The following is a 19,392-nucleotide window of genomic DNA, read 5'->3' as shown; positions in this document are numbered from 1 at the left end:
ATATATGCATACATATTTGGTAAGAATTATGTTAAAATGACAATACCTCTTAAAAAACATCATACCACTATTCCTAGCCAATCATATGTACATGTAGACGAATAATTAGCTGTCATGTGGCAATCATAAAAATTTTCAAGGATTGCAATCTAGCGTTTATACTATTGCAGTCTTGCGTTTATAATATTGCAGTCTAGCGTGGTGTCACAGTGTCACTTTAAGAGGTGTTGACATTTTAACGCACCCCTATTTGGTAATATTTAATTAAAATAAGTAGTATAACTATGGGAGCACTAGTGTTCTTTTACCTTTAGAATCACAACATCTTTCCAACCATATGCTAGCACGTGTCACTTATATGCAACAAAACAACATTATTAAACAACAAAATTAATGAATGACATTGACGGATTTTCGTGAATTGCATAAATGACTATTTATGTTGCATTAAATGCAATTTATTTTGCATTTTAGTTTATAGTGCAAAATAAGTTGCATTTAATGCAACATATAAACAGTAATTTATGCAACCACGAAAATCTATCAATGCCATCCACTAATTTTATTACTTAATAATGCTGTTTTGTTGCTTATAAGTGTCATATGATAGGATATGATTGGAAGGATGTTGTGATTCTATTTTTAAAATATACCCCGTATAATTATATATACTCCTAGTGATTCACATAATCTATTTATTTTGATTCTGATCAATCTAGTATATATTGCATATGAACTAAACATCCTCATTAGAAAGTAGTGTATGCACATGTCACACGCATAAATATTGAGACAAGAAAGAATGATTATTCTCATAATGGGAAATGGCTTACGCCATGCAATTATTTTTCCCATTTGTTTCCTGACTCAGATACCTTATTCTACGATCACTACGTGTAATCCATCATCTTTAATTTTGTTTCAAACATTAATAGATATCTTATTATTCCAAAATATGGATAACAAACACACCAAATATTCCATTAGATTCCACACACATGATTCCTGCACTACAACACTATTCTCCTCACTCTATAAATAGCTTGTCTCCTTAACTCTCCATCTCCTAAGAAGAAGTAATTATTCACTACTCAACTCTTCTTCAATACAATTTTTTGAGAGAGAATAACAAAATGAAGAGTGGTGGGACTTTCTTCAACACCTGCAAACCCTACATTGCTATGATCTCTCTTCAATTTGGATATGCAGGCATGAATATCATAACCAAGATATCACTCAATGGAGGGATGAGCCATTACGTTCTAGTCGTTTATCGACACGCCATCGCCACTGCTGTCATCGCTCCTTTTGCTTTCTTCTTCGAGAGGAAAGAACAGCCAAAGATAACATTCCCTGTCTTCATGCAAATTTTTATCCTTGGCCTTCTCGGGTAATTAATTAATTAGCTAATTTAACTACTCCTATCTCATTTCATTTCATATATATGCATGTGGATTAATTAAGTTTTGTTTTGATTTTTGGGTTAGGCCTGTGATTGATCAAAACTTCTACTATGCTGGTCTAAAGCTGACATCACCAACATTTTCATGCGCGATGAGTAACATGCTACCCGCTATGACATTTGTAATGGCCATCATATTTAGGTGAGGGTTCGTTGATGCACACCTGAACTCACATTAGTATTATAGTGTCTATTTTAGGCCTCATACTAATGGAACAGAAGTTGACTTATATATTGCTTGCACATTTTCTAATTTTCAACATGACGAAATCACATACTATGTTAGTATGACGAAATAACATACTATATCAGTATGCCTTGAACCTATTTGTATAGAAGTAGGACACATAACTCAGTAATCTGTAATCACTATCATTATATATAATATGCTCTTCGTTTCTTACCCTTGGACGTAGCCAACACAACGTTAGTGAACCATATAAATCTGTCTCTCTTGACATTTTCTGTTTGTTACAATTGCTTAAGCGCTCTATTCTGTCGTAACATACTAATTTATTGAAAATGTGAAAAATAGGATGGAGAAAGTGAATATAAAGAAGGTGATATACCAAGCGAAAGTGGTGGGAACGGTGATAACGGTGGCCGGGGCGATGCTGATGACCTTGTACAAAGGCCCACTAGTGGAAATGGTGTGGACGGCCCACCGCCACTCCACCAGCGGAAGCAGCAGCAGCGATGACACAAGCAAGGACAGCAGCGACCGCGACTGGTTCATCGGGTGCATCCTCCTAATTATCGCCACGTTGGCATGGGCTTCCCTCTTCATCCTGCAGAAAGCAGCACTGAAAACCTACTCCAACCACCAGCTCTCTCTCACCACAATGGTCTGCGGCATGGGCACCCTTCAAGCCATCGCCGTCACCTTCGTCATGGAACACAACCCCTCGGTCTGGACCATCGGCTGGGACATGAACCTCCTCGCTGCTGCATACGCGGTAAAGTCAAAACACCCCTTTAAAATATAGGAGAGAACACCTAAATAAGGTGGTTATAGGAAATTCAGATTTTAAGATAAAACTAAGTTGGAGTTTGAATGAGCAGGGTATTGTGACATCGAGCATATCGTACTACGTGCAAGGGCTGGTGATGAAGACGAAAGGCCCGGTTTTCGCCACGGCTTTTAGCCCGCTCATGATGATCATAGTTGCGGTTATGGGATCCTTTATCCTAGCGGAGAAGATCTATCTTGGAGGGTAAATTGATCTACCTAATTAATATATATGTATATATATATGCACAATACAATTGTATGTAACAAATTAAATGTATATATGTAACAGGATGATTGGATCAGCTATAATCGTGGTGGGGCTCTACTCGGTGCTGTGGGGGAAGTACAAGGAAGACCAAGAAAACAAATTACTTGAAGAAATTCCAGAAGTCATCAAAGCTAATAATAATAATAATAATAATAATGGTATAGGAAATGTTGAGGAAGAAAAGACAGCTGCAGTTGCAATTGATCTGCCCATATTTACTCCACCAATTAAACCAACTTGATTAACAAGTTTGACATGATCATCCTAAATTTATAGTAGTATATCTTTTTTTGTATTTTTTCTGAGGGTTTTTTCCCAATTTTTGTTGTTGATTTCGGGTTTTAGACAAATCGATTTTGGTTGGATTATGGATGCGATGTAAGGAACTAACTACTTTTTCATATTATATGGAGTATTATACAAAGTAGAGTTGGCTCTTTTCAAATTTAATTTACTTAAATCACTCTAAGCATAACCAAGTTAATTACGACCAGATCGATCAATAATTCAGTATAATGTGACTCAAAAGATAGTTTATACTATAATTCGCACTTGCATACAATAAGTTCAATAAACTGATGAAATTTTTATTCATCTTTTTATATAGTATAAATGATCTTTGTCATATTTGTAGTGTAGGCCTACCACTCTACATTCACTAAACCCCACCACCTAGATCTCGATCTTGATACTTTGTCAAATTTTATCGGATAGAAAAGAATTTAGCAATATATTATTTGTTGCGTATCCTAATGCAAACCAATCCATATATACAGATGTAGTTTACGTGCAATTTTTTTATTGCTAAATTGTTACTCCGAATATATACCATAATACACGAGCATGATTGTTAAATGGTTATGTCATCATTGTAATTAAGTAGCACTATTTTGTACAAATTATAACTACGTACGTCACAATATTGGAAAATAGTTTGAGATTTAAAATGAAACATGTTTCTTGTATCGTAGAAACATGCATGTTATACAAGTTGAGACCATTAAGATATTTGAGATTTCAACACTTTCAAAGTTGAAGAACTCCAGATAGCTGAAAAAAAATAAAGTTAGTCAAAAATTTAAATATAGTCAAATTGATTTTATAAATCTGCTTAATAAGGTACTACATTCGTCCCTTAAAAAAAATTCTAAATATCTTTTATAGGAAGTGGAACCTATAATCCATTAATTAATACTAATTTCACTATTCTTTCTGTCTTTTATTTTATTTATTTTTCTCTTCCTCTATCCGACTTTACCAATTTTGCATTAAAACCCATGAGTTTTAATACATAATTAATAAAGTAAAAGAGAGATAAAAATAAAAAGTAGTTGATGTGTATATGGTGTGTAGATCATGCATGTTTGAATCTTTCATTTTCTAAACACTGATTCTCGATCAATAGACATTGTGTTATAGACGATCACGCTAATAGTAAATGAACTTTTTTGGTGTTGTATTATGGAAACTTGCCTATCCAATAATGGCACTCTTTTATTGTGTGGATTTTGCACCAAACTGGTATAGTGAGATTCAATCTAATTAATCAAACATATAACATGTATATTTAAACATGAGATATAAATCTTTCGAACTGAAATGGCTATTGAAATAAAATTAATTTCGAACTGAAATGGCTCTTGAAATAAAATTAATTAAAAATTAGAGCTTAAATTTTCATTTTCGTACTTGAATAAGTTTGCAAGGATTTGGCCAAAGTGAAGATAGGAAGAAAGGAGTTAGAAGTTGGCCATCAATAGTATGGTGACCTTCTTTTCCTTTATTTTTACTCTATGACCCTTTGTTTTCTTGAAATTTTGTGGATTTTTAATACTGCTTATTTTCTGCTGCTCATTGTGGATTTTCCATCTTTATTTATTGGAGTTTGCTAAATTTTTTTACTAGAACTCTTTTTAAGTACTTGATCATGAATTACAGGATTTCATCATCCTTTTATCAAAATAGGTTTAAAAATAAAAAGATTGTAACGCATTCCTCTTCTTACACGGAACTAACTCAACAATAATGAGATTCTTATTTCAGAACAGCCAAAAAAAGAAGACTTTTCTTCAGTAATTTAGTCGTTATTGGCTTTTCATGAAAGACATATGTGAACATATTAAATATATTTTGATTATATATGCACCGATGTGTAATTTTTAGAGGACCAGTATGCAATTATTAATATAGTGATAACTAGGAATTGTTTATTTATAGAGTGATATAGGAATGTGATCAAATGAAATATCTAAATATTGTACAAACTCAAAACTATGATCTGGACTATTGAAAAATGTCAATAGATCACAAAAAAAGCATTAACAGGAAAATGTCAACAGAATTTAACGGTAGTCAATTATTGATGTTATGTTGATATTGTGTTGACATTAAAATTTTGAAATTTTAGACTGTGTTGATATTGTATTGAAACTGTGTTGAGGAGTTTTGAGTTTGTACAATATATAAGTTTGCATTTTATCACTACCCACCCGAGTGATATAACTATATATATTGCATATAATTGCAACCTCAAATTTAAAAAGTTGAATCAAGATGATTGCATTTCTATGATATCAGTTCCATTAATTCCTCCTACTCTATACAAGTAATAATTAAGCAGGAATATACCTAGGTGAGCAAGTCCAAATATGAATCACATTTATATGCCAAGATACCCCATCCATGCTAGAGAGAGATTGATTGAATCCACAGTTTGTAATTCCATTTGACAATTAAGAGGAAGAAAGATATATATTGTAGTGCAAATGGGCTGCAAGGCAAGAAGTCCCATGATTTAGTAAAAATAATTAGTTGTAAATCGGTCAATATCGACGCTCGACTCGATTACGAACGATGTACATACTATTAATTAAGAATATTATTGGAGATGATTAGACGTCCATTTTATTATTTGGTGCTCCACTTACCACTTTTCTTATTCGTATACAAACCTTTAAATTTAATATCGCCATTTTGATTCCGCTACTCGATCACGAACTATCATCGATTTGTTTTTCTTTATACTACTATTATTTACTGCTAATAGCTTATATAAACAAGACTTATATATAGATTCTTTTCTATCAACTTATATTATTAATTCAATAAAGCTGATCAATATTCTTTATTGTTCGACGAGATTTATAAAATATGTATACACTACCGAAACATGTTTGGATCTAGTTTTCTATAACTTCAATTTTAAGAGCGTGCATAAAAATTGTGTGCATTAAAATGTACACAATTTAAATGTATTAATTACAAAAAAATTAACATAGCTATCAAACCATGCCTAAGTATATATGTACACATGTTTGGTGATTATTTAATTAAATAAGTAGTATAACTATAATCCTAGTATATGAACTAAACATCCTCATTAGAAAGTAGAGTATGCACATGTCACACGCATAAATATTGAGACAAGAATAATGATTATTCACATAATGGGAAATGGCTTACGCCATGCAATTATTTTTCCCATTTGTTTCCTGACTCAGATACCTTATTCTACGATCACTACGTGTAATCCATCATCTTTAATTTTGTTTCTAATAATAATAGATATCTTATTATTCCAAAATATATATGGATAACACACCCAATATTCCATTAGATTCCAAACACTATTCTCTTCACTCTATAAATAGCTGGGCTGCTTAACTCTCCATCTCCTAAGAAGAAGTAATTAATCACTACTCAACTCTTCTTCAAAACCAATTTTTGAGAGAAAATAACAAAATGAAGAGTGGTGGGAGTTTCTTCAACACCTGCAAACCCTACATTGCTATGATATCTCTCCAATTTGGATATGCAGGCATGAACATCATCACAAAGATATCACTCAATGGAGGGATGAGCCATTACGTTCTAGTCGTTTATCGACATGCCATCGCCACTGCTGTCATCGCTCCTTTTGCTTTCTTCTTCGAGAGGAAAGCACAGCCAAAGATAACATTCCCTGTCTTCATGCAGATTTTCATCCTTGGCCTTCTCGGGTAATTAATTAATTAATTAATTAACTAATTAACACTCTCATTTCATTTTATATGTATGTGGATTAATTATGTTTTGTTTTAATTTTTGGGTTAGGCCTGTGATTGATCAAAATTTCTACTATGCTGGTCTAAAGCTGACATCACCAACATTTTCATGTGCGATGAGCAACATGCTACCCGCTATGACATTTGTTATGGCCATTATATTCAGGCCAGGGTTCGTCGATGCACACCTGAACTCACATTAATATTATAGTGTCTATTTTAGGCTTCATACTAATTGTTGACTTATACTATAACTAGCACATTTTCCAATTTTCATGTGACGAAATCACATTATTAATTTATTGAAAATGGGAAAAAAAGGATGGAGAAAGTGAATATAAAGAAGGTGATATACCAAGCGAAAGTGGTGGGAACGGTGATAACGGTGGCCGGGGCGATGCTGATGACCTTGTACAAAGGCCCACTAGTGGAAATGGTGTGGACGGCCCACCGCCACTCCACCAGCGGAAGCAGCAGCAGCGATGACACAAGCAAGGACAGCAGCGACCGCGATTGGTTCATCGGGTGCATCCTCCTAATAATTGCCACGCTGGCATGGGCCTCCCTCTTCATCCTGCAGAAAGCAGCACTGAAAACCTACTCCGACCACCAGCTCTCTCTCACCACAATGGTCTGCGGCATGGGCACCCTTCAAGCCATCGCCGTCACCTTCGTCATGGAACACAACCCCTCAGTCTGGACCATCGGCTGGGACATGAACCTACTCGCTGCTGCATACGCGGTCAGCAAACATTCTCTTACAACATTTTTTTATTTTTATTTTATTTTATATGTCTGGCGCGTTAAAGTCAAAACACCCCTTTAAATACAGGACGCAGAACTAAATAAGGTCGTTATAGGAAATTCAGATTTTAAGATAAATAAACTAAATTGGAGTTTGAATGAGCAGGGAATAGTGACATCGAGCATATCGTACTACGTGCAAGGGCTGGTGATGAAGACGAAAGGCCCGGTTTTCGCCACGGCTTTTAGCCCGCTCATGATGATCATAGTTGCGGTTATGGGATCCTTTATCCTAGCGGAGAAGATCTATCTTGGAGGGTAAATTGATCTACCTAATTAATATATATGTATATATATATGCACAATACAATTGTATGTAACAAATTAAATGTATATATGTAACAGGATGATTGGATCAGCTATAATCGTGGTGGGGCTCTACTCGGTGCTGTGGGGAAAGTATAAGGAAGACCAAGAAAACAAATTACTTGAAGAAATTCCAGAAGTCATCAAAGCTAATAATAATAATAATAACAGTAATAATGGGATAGGAAATGTTGAGGAAGAAAAGACAGCTGCAGTTGCAATTGATCTGCCCATATTTACTCCACCAATTAAACCAACTTGATTAACAAGTTTGACACGATCATCCTAAATTTATAGTAGTATATCTTTTTTTGTATTTTTTCTGAGGGTTTTTTTCCCACTTTTTGTTGTTGATTTCGGGCTTTAGAAACTAACTACTTTTTCACATATTATGCAAAGTAGAGTTGGCTCTTTTCAAATTTAATATACTTAAACCACTCTGAGCATAACCAAATTAAATGTTCAGATCGATCAATAATTCAGTATAATATGACTCAAAAGATATTTTATATTATAATTCGCACTTGCATAAATAAGTTCAATAAACTGATGAACTTTTTATTCATCTTTTTATATAGTATAAATGATCTTTGTCATATTTATAGTGTAGGCCTACCACTCTACATTCACTAAACCCCACCACCTAGATCTCGATCTTGATACTTTGTCAAGTTTTATTCGGATCGAAAAGAATTTAGCAATATATTATTTGTTGCGTATCCTAATGCAAACCAATCCATATATACAAATGTAGTTTACGTGCAATTTTTTTATTGCTAAATTGTTACTCCGAATGTATACCATAATTCACGAGCATGATTGATTAAATGGTTGTCATCATTGTAATTATGTAGCACTATTTTGGAGAAATTATAACTACGTACGTCACTATAATGGAAAATAGTTTGAGATTTAAAATGAAACATGTTTCTTGTATCGTAGAAACATGCTATACAAGTTGAGGCCATTAAGATATTTGAGATTTCAACACTTCCAAAATAAACAAACTTGAAGAACTCCTGATAGCTGAAAAAAAAATAAAGTTAGTCATAAATTTAAATTAAGTCAAATTGATTTTATAAATCTGCTTAATAAGGTATATACTACCTTTGTCCCTTAAAAAAAAATTCTATATTTCTTTTTTAGGAAGTGGAACCTATAATCCATTAATTAACACTAATTTCTCTACTATGTCTCTTTCTCTCTTTTATTTTATTTATTTTTCTCTTCCACTCTCCAATTTTACCAATTTTGCATTAAAACTCACGTCGATTCAAAAGTTTAATTCTACCACTCTCTCCATCCTACAAAAATATGTACTATTGGTTGGATGCGAGTTTTAATACATTAATAAAGTAAAAGACAGATAAAAAGAAAAAGTAATTGATCAGTATATGGTATAGATCATGCATGTTTGAATCTTTCATTTCCTAAGCACTGATTCTTGATCAATAGACATTGTGTTTGTTGGTTCTGTGTCCAAACAAATCGCAAGATGAAGGACTGATCAAGTAGGCTCGGTGAAGCTGGGATGAGTTGACGCAGCCGTGCGTGTCAACACTTGTGCAAGAGGCGCGTGTGTGAGAAAGTGAGGAGCTGGAAAAGAACTAGCCGTTGGAAATAGTTTCAACCGATTTTTCCTTTTCTACTTCTTCACACATATTGTATATAACACACACACACACACATTTTGCAGAGATAGTTAGTTAGCATTCTTGTAAGAATCTGTTGTTGAGGAAAATTTCATCTTGAGAGTAGTTTGAGAGTTCAACATAGAGTGATACACTTTGTAAAGCAAGATCAATATACATCGTTTCTTCTTCCTCCGTGGACGTAGGTGTTCTATCACCGAACCACGTATATTGTGCGTCGACCATCTTCTAGTTTCAAGCTTTCTTTATAGCTCGTTTTTCACCACCGAATCCTAACAAGTGGCGCCGTTTGTGGGAATCTTGAGCGATTATTTTAGGCGATTGGTTGGGTGATTGTTTTAGGGGATTGATTGGGCGTTTTATTTTGGGTGATTGATTAAGCAACTGAGCTGTAGCTGTTTTTCCAGTTTCAGCACACCAACTGTTCGAAGAATGTCCGCAGCAAAGTTTGAGGTGGAGAAATTCACCGACCGAAATGACTTTGGGTTGTGGAAGCTCAAATTGAAGGCAATCTTGATGCAGCAAGGCCTATGGAAAATCTTGAAAGAGGATGATGATGATGGGGAGAAACCCGATATGGATGATAAGGAGAAAGCGAAGTCACAAGATATGCAAAACAAGGCATATAGCACACTGATTTTGAATCTCAATGACAGAGTGCTTAGGGAGGTTGCTAAGGAGGATATGGCCGCAGGAGTGTGGTCGAAGTTGGAGTCATTATATATGACTAAATCTCTTGCAAACCGTCTGCATTTGAAGCAGAAATTGCTCACATTCAAGATTTCAGACTCAAAGAGCATATTGGAACAGCTGGAGGAGTTTGGGAAGTGCATCGATGATTTAGAGAACATTGATGAGGAGATTAAGGATGAAGATAAAGCCCTTATGTTGCTGAATTCTCTCCCAAAGAGTTATGAACATTTTAAAGATGCTATGCTCCTAGGAAGAGAATCAAAAATCAGCTATGAAGAGGTTCACTCAGCCTTAAAGCTCAAGGATTCTCAAAGATCTGCAACAAAACAGGCTGACCCATCTGCTGAGAGTCTTTATATGAAGAATGGTGAGAAGAAAAATCCCAAGAAGAAATTCCAGAAGAAACAAGATAAGGGGAAATCTGATGGTGGGAAGGAGACTAGAAGCTGCCACTATTGCAAGAAGCCCGGTCACCTTAAGAAGGCTTGTTTTGCTTGGAAAAGGAAGCAAGAACAAGAAAAAGAAAATGGGGCAGATACAGCTGATATAGCTCAGGAAGTTGAGGCACCTGAGGCCCTCAATGTATACAGTGGAGCTCCTATAGAAGAGTCATGGGTTATGGACTCGGGCTGTAGTTTTCACATCTGTTCTCATAAGTCTTGGTTCTAAAATCTGGAAAGCTCTCAGGGATCAGTCATGCTTGGGAATGATCAGACTTGTGAGGTAAAAGGAATAGGTGATATAAGGCTAAAAATGGCCAATGGCTTCATCAAGATACTCACTGAAGTTAGATTCATACCCAAGATCAAGAGAAACCTGATATCACTAGGTATGTTGGAGTCTAAAGGGTATAAATTCAATTCTGGAGATGGTATCTTGAGGGTCACCAAAGATACAAGAATTATTATGGAAGCTAAGAGGAGAAATAGCCTCTACTACTTGTTGGCAGAAACAGTGGTTGGTTCTGCAAATATTGCTCAGACAGTTGACCGGGATACTTGGCACTCCAGGTTGGGGCATGTTGGAGAAAAGGGAATCAAGGAGCTGGCCAAACAAGGAATTATCAAATTGAGTACATTGGAGGGGATTGGAAGGTGTGAGCCGTGTATCTTGGGCAAGGCAAAGAAACAACCCTTTGCAACTGGAAAGCACAACTCTGCAGCACCCTTCATGTATGCTCATAGTGATCTATGGGGTCCTGCTCAGACTGAATCTATGAGTGGAGGTAAGTACTTCATCTCTATCATAGATGACTATTCTAGGAAGGTGTGGATCTCTATTTTGAAAGACAAATCCCAAGCTTTTGCGAAATTCAAAGAATGGCACACTAGGTGTGAGAATGAAAGGGGAACTGTGTTGAAGTGTCTGAGAACAGACAATGGGATGGAATTCCTATCTTCTGAATTTGAGGATTTCTGCAAACTGAAGGGTATCAAAAGGCATCGAACGGCTCCTAGAAATCTACAACAAAATGGTGTTGCAGAGCGTATGAACAGGACCTTATTGGAAAGGGTGAGGTGCATGCTTTTTTCTTCTGGATTGCCTAAAAGTTTCTGGGCAGAGGCACTTTCTACTGCTGCTGTGCTCATCAACAAATGCCCTTCATCTGCTATATCGAATGAGATTCTAGACCAGAGGTGGTATGGGAGTCTTGGTGACTACTCTGGGCTAAGGACTTTTGGTTGTGCTGCCTATGCTGCAGTGAAACAAAGCAAGCTGGAACCCCGGGCCAAGAAGTGTGTATTGCTGGGGTATCAGGAAGGTGTAAAGGCCTATAGGCTGTGGAGTTTGGAGCAAGAAGGTCATAAGGTTGTTGTGAGCAGGGATGTAACTTTCAATGAGCAAGAAATGCCTTTCAAAAGGGATCAGATCACTGGTGCTAATAAGAGAAGTGATCTACAAAGTTTTGAGTTTGGTGATGGCTCTGCTGGGATAAATGATGGTGAAAATGAAGAATTCTCAGATGATGAAGGTGAAGGTAAAGCTCAGCCACCATCTCAAAGCATGGACAACCAGTAGCCAGTAGCTGAGGATGGAAGACCAAAGAGGAATACTAGAACACCTGCTTGGTTTTCAGACTATGATATGAGCTTCTATGCACTATGTGTAGCTGAGGAGCTTATAGCATAACCAACAACTTATGATGAGGCTATCAGGTGCAAAGAAAGTCAGAAATGGTTGTAGGCAATGAGAGAGGAAATAGAATCATTGCTTAAGAATGGAACTTGGATTTTGATTAAGAATCCAGGAACACAGAAGTTGGTGAGTTGCAAGTGGATCTTCAAGAAGAAGGTGGAGGTGGGAGATGTAGAGACCATTCGGTTTAAAGCCAGATTAGTGGCAAGAGGTTTTACTCAGGTGGAAGGTGTAGATTTTACTGAAGTATTTTCACCTGTGGTCAAGCACACATCTATCAGAATTTTGTTGGCACTCACTGCTTTCTATGACTGGGAATTGCATCAGTTGGATGTTAAAACGGCCTTCCTTCATGGTGATCTGGAGGAGACTATATACATGGTGCAACCGGGATTTGTTAAGGCTGGGGATGAGCAAAAGGTGTGTTTGCTCAAGAAGAGCTTATACGGTCTGAAACAGAGCAGCAGGCAATGGAGAGTATGGGCTTTGAGAGATCAAGCTTTGATAGTTGTGTATACATCAAGAGAAGGGATCAGAAAGCTGTGGCATTTTTGTTACTCTATGTAGATGATATTCTGTTTGCAGGGGCAGATAATGGAGAATTACAATTGGTGAAGGATAGGCTGAGAGAAAAATTTGAGATGAAGGATTTGGGGAATGCTAGAAGGATTCTTGGGATGGATATTCTGAGAAATAGGAGCAAGAGGGAATTAAAATTGGTGCAGGCTGACTACATCAGCAAGATCATTAAGAAAATCCAGATGCAAGACACCAAATCAGTCTCAATTCCACTTGCTGCACATTTTAAGCTCAGCAAGAAGCAAATGCCAAAGACAGACCAAGAAAGAAAGGAGATGAGCTTATTACCATATGCTAACATTGTTGGGAGCATAATGTATATCATGATATGCACAAGGCCTGATGTGTCTCATGCTATAAGTGTTGCCAGCAGATATATGTCGAACCATGGCAAGGAGCACTGGAGTGCATTAAAGTGGATACTTAGATATCTTAGTGGATCAGTGGATGTTGGTTTACATTTTGGAGGTGGAGCTTGGTCAGAGAAGGATATGGTGTTGAGGGGTTTCTGTGATTCAGATTATGCAGCAAATTTGGATAATAGAAAGTCTCAAAGTGGATACATATTTACTCTTTATGGCACTGCAATTAGCTGGAAATCAAATGTGCAGTCGGTGGTGGCCTTATCAACCACTGAGGCAGAGTACATATCTTTGACAGAAGCTGCAAAAGAAGCTATTTGGTTGCAGGGGATTCTTCAAGATTTTGGAGTTCAACAAGATGGAGTAGAGATCTTTTGTGATAGCAATTCTGCAATTTGTCTGGCAAAACACCAAGTGTTCCACGAGAGAAGTAAACATGTTGATGTAAGGAGGCACTTCATTAGAGATGAGGTACAGAGAGGGAGGATAGCAGTGGTAAAGGTTGCTACTGAGGAGAATGCTTCCGACATGTTGACAAAGGCATTGCCGGCATCCAAGTTCAAATATTGCTTGGAGCTGGTTAATGTGGTAAAGTGCTGAAGGTAGGAGAGATTGAGGAAGAGGGATGATGAACTGATATTTGCTCGGACAAGGTGGAGATCTGTTGGTTCTGTGTCCAAGCAAATCCCAAGATGCTGGACTGATCAAGTAGGCTCGGTGAAGCTGGGATGAGTTGACGCAGCCGTGCGTGTCAACACTTGTGCAAGAGGCGCGTGTGTGAGAAAGTGAGGAGCTGGAAAAGAACTAGCCGTTGGAAACAGTTTCAACCGATTTTTCCTTTTCTACTTCTTCACACATATTGTATATAACACACACACATTTTGCAGAGATAGTTAGTTAGCATTCTTGTGAGAATCTGTTGTTGAGGAAAATTTCATCTTGAGAGTAGTTTGAGAGTTCAACATAGAGGGATACACTTTGTAAAGCAAGATCAATATACATCGTTTCTTCTTCCTCCGTGGACGTAGGTGTTCTGTCACCGAACCACGTATATTGTGCGTCGATCATCTTCTAGTTTCAAGCTTTCTTTATAGCTCGTTTTTCACCACCGAATCCTAACAGTGTTATAGACGATCACGCTAATAGTAAATGAACTTTTTTGGTGTTGTATTATGGAAATTTGCCTATCCAATAATGGCACTCTTTTATTGTGTGGACTTTGCACCAAAATAGTGGGTTCACGTAAAGATTATATAGTGAGATTCAATCTAATTAATCAAACATATATAATATGTATATTTAAACATGAGATATAAATCTTTTGAACTGGAATGGCTCTTGAAATAAAATTAATTTCGAACTGAAATGGTTCTTGAAATAAAACTAATTAAAAATTGTAGCTTAAATTTTCATTTTCGTACTTGAATAAGTTTGCAAGGATTTGGCCAAAGTGAAGATAGGAAGAAAGGACTTAGAAGTTGGCCAACAATAGTATGGTGAATTTCTTTTCCTTAATTTTGACTTTATGAGCCTTTGTTTTCTTGAGATTTTGTGGATTTTTAATACTGCTTTTGTTCTGCTGCTTACTGTGGATTTTCTATATCTTTGTTTATTTGAGTTTGCTAATTTATTTTACTAGAACTCTTTTTAATTACTTGAATTACAGGATTTCATCATCCTTTTATCAAAATAGGTATACAAAAAAAAAGAATGTAACACATTCCTCTTCTTACACGGAAAGAAATGATACTAACTCAACAATAATGAGACTCTTATTTCAGAACAGCCAAAGATAGATGACTTTTCTTCACTAATTTTGTTGTTATTGGCTTTCTATGAAACACTTGTTAATATATTAAATATATTTTGATTATATATGCACCGATGCGTAATTTTTAGAGGGCCAGTATGCAATCATTAATATAATGACAAGGAGATGATCAAAACAAGTATTCCATGTATTTAAATTAAGAAATGCAGTTTAAATCTTGGCTTTAGGATTAAATGATCTAATGGTCAATAATTAACCAAAATCACGGAAGGTCATAATTAAACAATTTTAGGTCATATATAAAATTTGGATTTAATGTCATGTTAAGATCATTTTTGGTCATCCTTTGTAAGAATGACCTAAATATAAACCAACAATGACCTAAAAATATTCTACGCATAATAATATTGTTCTGCGTTTCTATATTTAAATTTAGTTTTGCATAGATTAAAACCCGCCAGTGATAACCAGGAATTGTATATTTATATAGTGATATAACTATACTGCATGTAATTGCAACCTAAAATTTTAAAAGTCGAATCAAAAGATGATTGCATTTCTATGATATCAGTTCCATTAATTCCTCCTACTCTATACAGGTAATAAGCAGGAATATACATAGGTGAGCAAGTCCAAATATGAATCATATGTATATGCCAAGAGAGAGATTGTTTGAATCCACAATTTGTAATTCAATTTGGCAATTAAGACGAAGAAAGATATTATTGTAGTGCTAATGGGCTGCAAGGCAAGAACCCATGATTTAGTAAAAATAATTAGTTGTAAATAGATCATTATCGACGCTCGACTCGACAACGATCAATGCACATATATACATATTAATTAAGAATATTATTGGAGATGATTAGACGTCCATTTTATTATTTGGTGCTCCACTTATCACTTTTCTTATTCGTATACAAACCTTTAATATCTCCATTTTGATTCCGCTACTCGATCTCGAACTATCATCGATTTGTTTTTCTTTATACTTCTATTAAATAACAGCGTATCAAATCAAGACTTATATATAGATTCTTTTCTTTTCTTTTGTATCAACTTAATTAGTAATTCAATAAAGCTGATCAATATTCTTTATTGTTCGAAGAAACTTATAAAATATGTATACACTAGTCACTGCCGAAACTTGCATGTGGGCATTCATAAAATAGTTAGGTTTGGATCTTTTTTCTAGTATATATATTGCAATTTTAAGAGCGTGCAAAAAAATTGTGTGCATTAAAATGTACTACACAATTTAAACTTCTTAATCACAAATAGAATTAATATATTTTAATATCTTGATCTTGATCACACTCCTCCCCAAATAAGGAAAAATATTTCCTATAGTAACCTACGGTACGGCCATGCTATTAATTTGTTTTTATTAGCTCAGTATAAAATATATATGTATACTTGTTTGGTGATTATTTAATTAAGTAAGTATAACTATAAAAGCCTAGGGATTATAATTTATTTGATTTCATTCTGATCAATCTAGTATTGTGTGAATTAAACATCCTCATTAGAAAGTAGATAGTGTATGCACATGTCACATAAATATCGAGACAAGAATAATGATTATTCACATAATGGGAAATGGCTTACGCCATGCAATTATTTTTCCCATTTGTTTCCTGACTCAGATACCTTATTCTACGATCACTACGTGTAATCCATCATCTTTAATTTTGTTTCTAATAATAAAAGATATCTTATTATACCAAAATGTATATGGATAACACACCCAATATTCCATTAGATTCCATACACTATTCTCTTCACTCTATAAATAGCTGGGCTGCTTAACTCTCCATCTCCTAAGAAGAAGTAATTAATCATTACTCAACTCTTCTTCAAAACCAATTTTTGAGAGAAAATAACAAAATGAAGAGTGGTGGGAGTTTCTTCAACACCTGCAAACCCTACATTGCTATGATATCTCTCCAATTTGGATATGCAGGCATGAATATCATAACCAAAATATCACTCAATGGAGGGATGAGCCATTACGTTCTAGTCGTTTATCGACACGCCATTGCCACTGCTGTCATCGCTCCTTTCGCTTTCTTCTTCGAGAGGAAAGCACAGCCAAAGATAACATTCCCTGTCTTCATGCAAATTTTCATCCTTGGCCTTCTCGGGTAATGTATTAATTAATTAGCTAATTAACTATCTCATTTCATTTCATATATATGCATGTGGATTAATTAATTTTTGTTTTGATTTTTGGGTTAGGCCTGTGATTGATCAAAACTTCTACTATGCTGGTCTAAAGCTGACATCACCAACATTTTCATGTGCAATGAGCAACATGCTACCCGCTATGACATTTGTAATGGCCATCATATTCAGGTGAGAGTTCGTCAATGCACACCTGAACTCACATTAGTATTATATTGTCTATTTTAGGTTTCATACTAATTGTTGACTTATATATTACTAGCACATTTTCTAATTTTCACGTCACGAAATCACATTATTAATTTATTGAAAATGGGAAAAATAGGATGGAGAAAGTGAATATAAAGAAGGTGATATACCAAGCGAAAGTGGTGGGAACAGTGATAACGGTAGCCGGGGCGATGCTGATGACCTTGTACAAAGGCCCACTAGTGGAAATGGTGTGGACGGCCCACCGCCACTCCACCAGTGGAAGCAGCAGCAGCGCTGACACAAGCAAGGACAGCAGCGACCATGATTGGTTCATCGGGTGCATCCTCCTAATAATCGCCACGTTGGCATGGGCTTCCCTCTTCATCCTGCAGAAAGCAGCACTGAAAACCTACTCCAACCACCAGCTCTCTCTCACCACAATGGTCTGCGGCATGGGCACCCTTCAAGCCATCGCTGTCACCTTCGTCATGGAACACAACCCCTCAGTCTGGACCATCGGCTGGGACATGAACCTACTCGCTGCTGCATACGCGGTCAGCAAACATTCTCTTACAACATTTTTTTTTTTTCTTCTATCTGGCGCGTTAAAGTCAAAACACCCCTTTAAATACAGGACGCAGAACTAAATAAGGTCGTTATAGGAAATTCAGATTTTAAGATAAATAAACTAAATTGGAGTTTGAATGAGCAGGGAATAGTGACATCGAGCATATCGTACTACGTGCAAGGGCTGGTGATGAAGACGAAAGGCCCGGTTTTCGCCACGGCATTTAGCCCGCTCATGATGATCATAGTTGCGGTTATGGGATCCTTTATCCTAGCGGAGAAGATCTATCTTGGAGGGTAAATTGATCTACCTAATTAATATATATGTATATATATATGCACAATACAATTGTATGTAACAAATTAAATGTATATATGTAACAGGATGATTGGATCAGCTATAATCGTGGTGGGGCTCTACTCGGTGCTGTGGGGGAAGTACAAGGAAGACCAAGAAAACAAATTACTTGAAGAAATTCCAGAAGTCATCAAAGCTAATAATAATAATAATAATAATAATGGTATAGGAAATGTTGAGGAGGAAAAGACATCTGCAGTTGCAATTGATCTGCCCATATTTACTCCACCAACCAAACCAACTTGATTAACAAGTTTGACATGATCATCCTAAATTTATAGTAGTATATCTTTTTTTGTATTTTTCTGAGGTTTTTTTTTTCCCGACTTTTTGTTGTTGATTTCGGGTTTTAGACAAATTGATTTTGGTTGGATTATGGAAGCGATGTAAGGAACTAACTACTTTTTCTTATACTTATTATGCAACTTAGAGTTGGCTCTTTTCAAATTTAATTTACTTAAATCACTACTCTAAGCATAACCAAATTAATTATGATCAGATCGATCAATAGTTCAGTATAATGTGACTCAAAAGATATTTTATTTATAATTCGCACTTGCATACAATAAGTTCAATAAACTGATGAACTTTTCATTCATCTTTTTATATAGTATTATAAATTATCTTTGTCATATTTGTAGTGTAGGCCTACCACTCTACATTCACTAAACCCCACCACCTAGATCTCGATCTTGATCAAGATTGTCAAATTTTATTCGGATCGAAAAGAATTTAGGAACATCATTTTAATGTAATCCTAACTATAAATATACTAGCTAGATGATAGTATGAAATACTATGTGACATGTGATGATCACCCTGCAGATTTTTTTGGATCAGAATCTCCGTTATAGATGAATAAGCAATCTAATTACACATAATGATACACTAGGATGATCAATCGCCTCGATTACATCTGGCAAATTTATACTAGTATTTATTTTACGTAAATAAATTAAGAAATCAATCTTTTTTTAACTATACTACGGATTTTTTTTTATGA

General features: G+C 35.7%; 3 protein-coding genes across 3 annotated transcripts; all 3 read left to right on the top strand.

Moving 5' to 3' along the window:
• Positions 1 to 1,079: 1,079 nt before the first annotated feature.
• LOC125217029 (WAT1-related protein At5g07050-like) lies at positions 1,080 to 3,110 on the top strand. Its single transcript, XM_048118855.2, has 5 exons — positions 1,080 to 1,390; positions 1,488 to 1,604; positions 1,998 to 2,418; positions 2,525 to 2,676; positions 2,764 to 3,110. The coding sequence occupies exons 1-5, from the start codon at positions 1,134 to 1,136 to the stop codon at positions 2,981 to 2,983; spliced, it is 1,167 nt and encodes a 388-aa protein (XP_047974812.1). The 5' UTR covers positions 1,080 to 1,133; the 3' UTR covers positions 2,984 to 3,110.
• A 3,308-nt stretch (positions 3,111 to 6,418) lies between these two features.
• Positions 6,419 to 8,319, top strand: LOC125222192 (WAT1-related protein At5g07050-like). Its single transcript, XM_048124720.2, has 5 exons — positions 6,419 to 6,740; positions 6,835 to 6,957; positions 7,107 to 7,527; positions 7,696 to 7,847; positions 7,935 to 8,319. The coding sequence occupies exons 1-5, from the start codon at positions 6,484 to 6,486 to the stop codon at positions 8,155 to 8,157; spliced, it is 1,176 nt and encodes a 391-aa protein (XP_047980677.1). The 5' UTR covers positions 6,419 to 6,483; the 3' UTR covers positions 8,158 to 8,319.
• Positions 8,320 to 16,914: 8,595 nt separating this feature from the next.
• Positions 16,915 to 18,818, top strand: LOC125222272 (WAT1-related protein At5g07050-like). The gene is made up of 5 exons (XM_048124829.2): positions 16,915 to 17,232; positions 17,327 to 17,443; positions 17,598 to 18,018; positions 18,177 to 18,328; positions 18,416 to 18,818. Exons 1-5 carry the CDS (start codon positions 16,976 to 16,978, stop codon positions 18,633 to 18,635), a joined length of 1,167 nt encoding a protein of 388 aa, XP_047980786.2. The 5' UTR covers positions 16,915 to 16,975; the 3' UTR covers positions 18,636 to 18,818.
• The last annotated feature ends 574 nt before the right edge of the window (positions 18,819 to 19,392 follow it).

This window comes from Salvia hispanica, chromosome 2 (genome assembly GCF_029641045.1).
Source record: "Salvia hispanica isolate PSC_SH4W2 chromosome 2, Shi_PSC_v1, whole genome shotgun sequence".
NCBI lineage: Eukaryota > Viridiplantae > Streptophyta > Magnoliopsida > Lamiales > Lamiaceae > Salvia > Salvia hispanica.
This window is presented reverse-complemented; position numbering and strand designations above follow the sequence as displayed.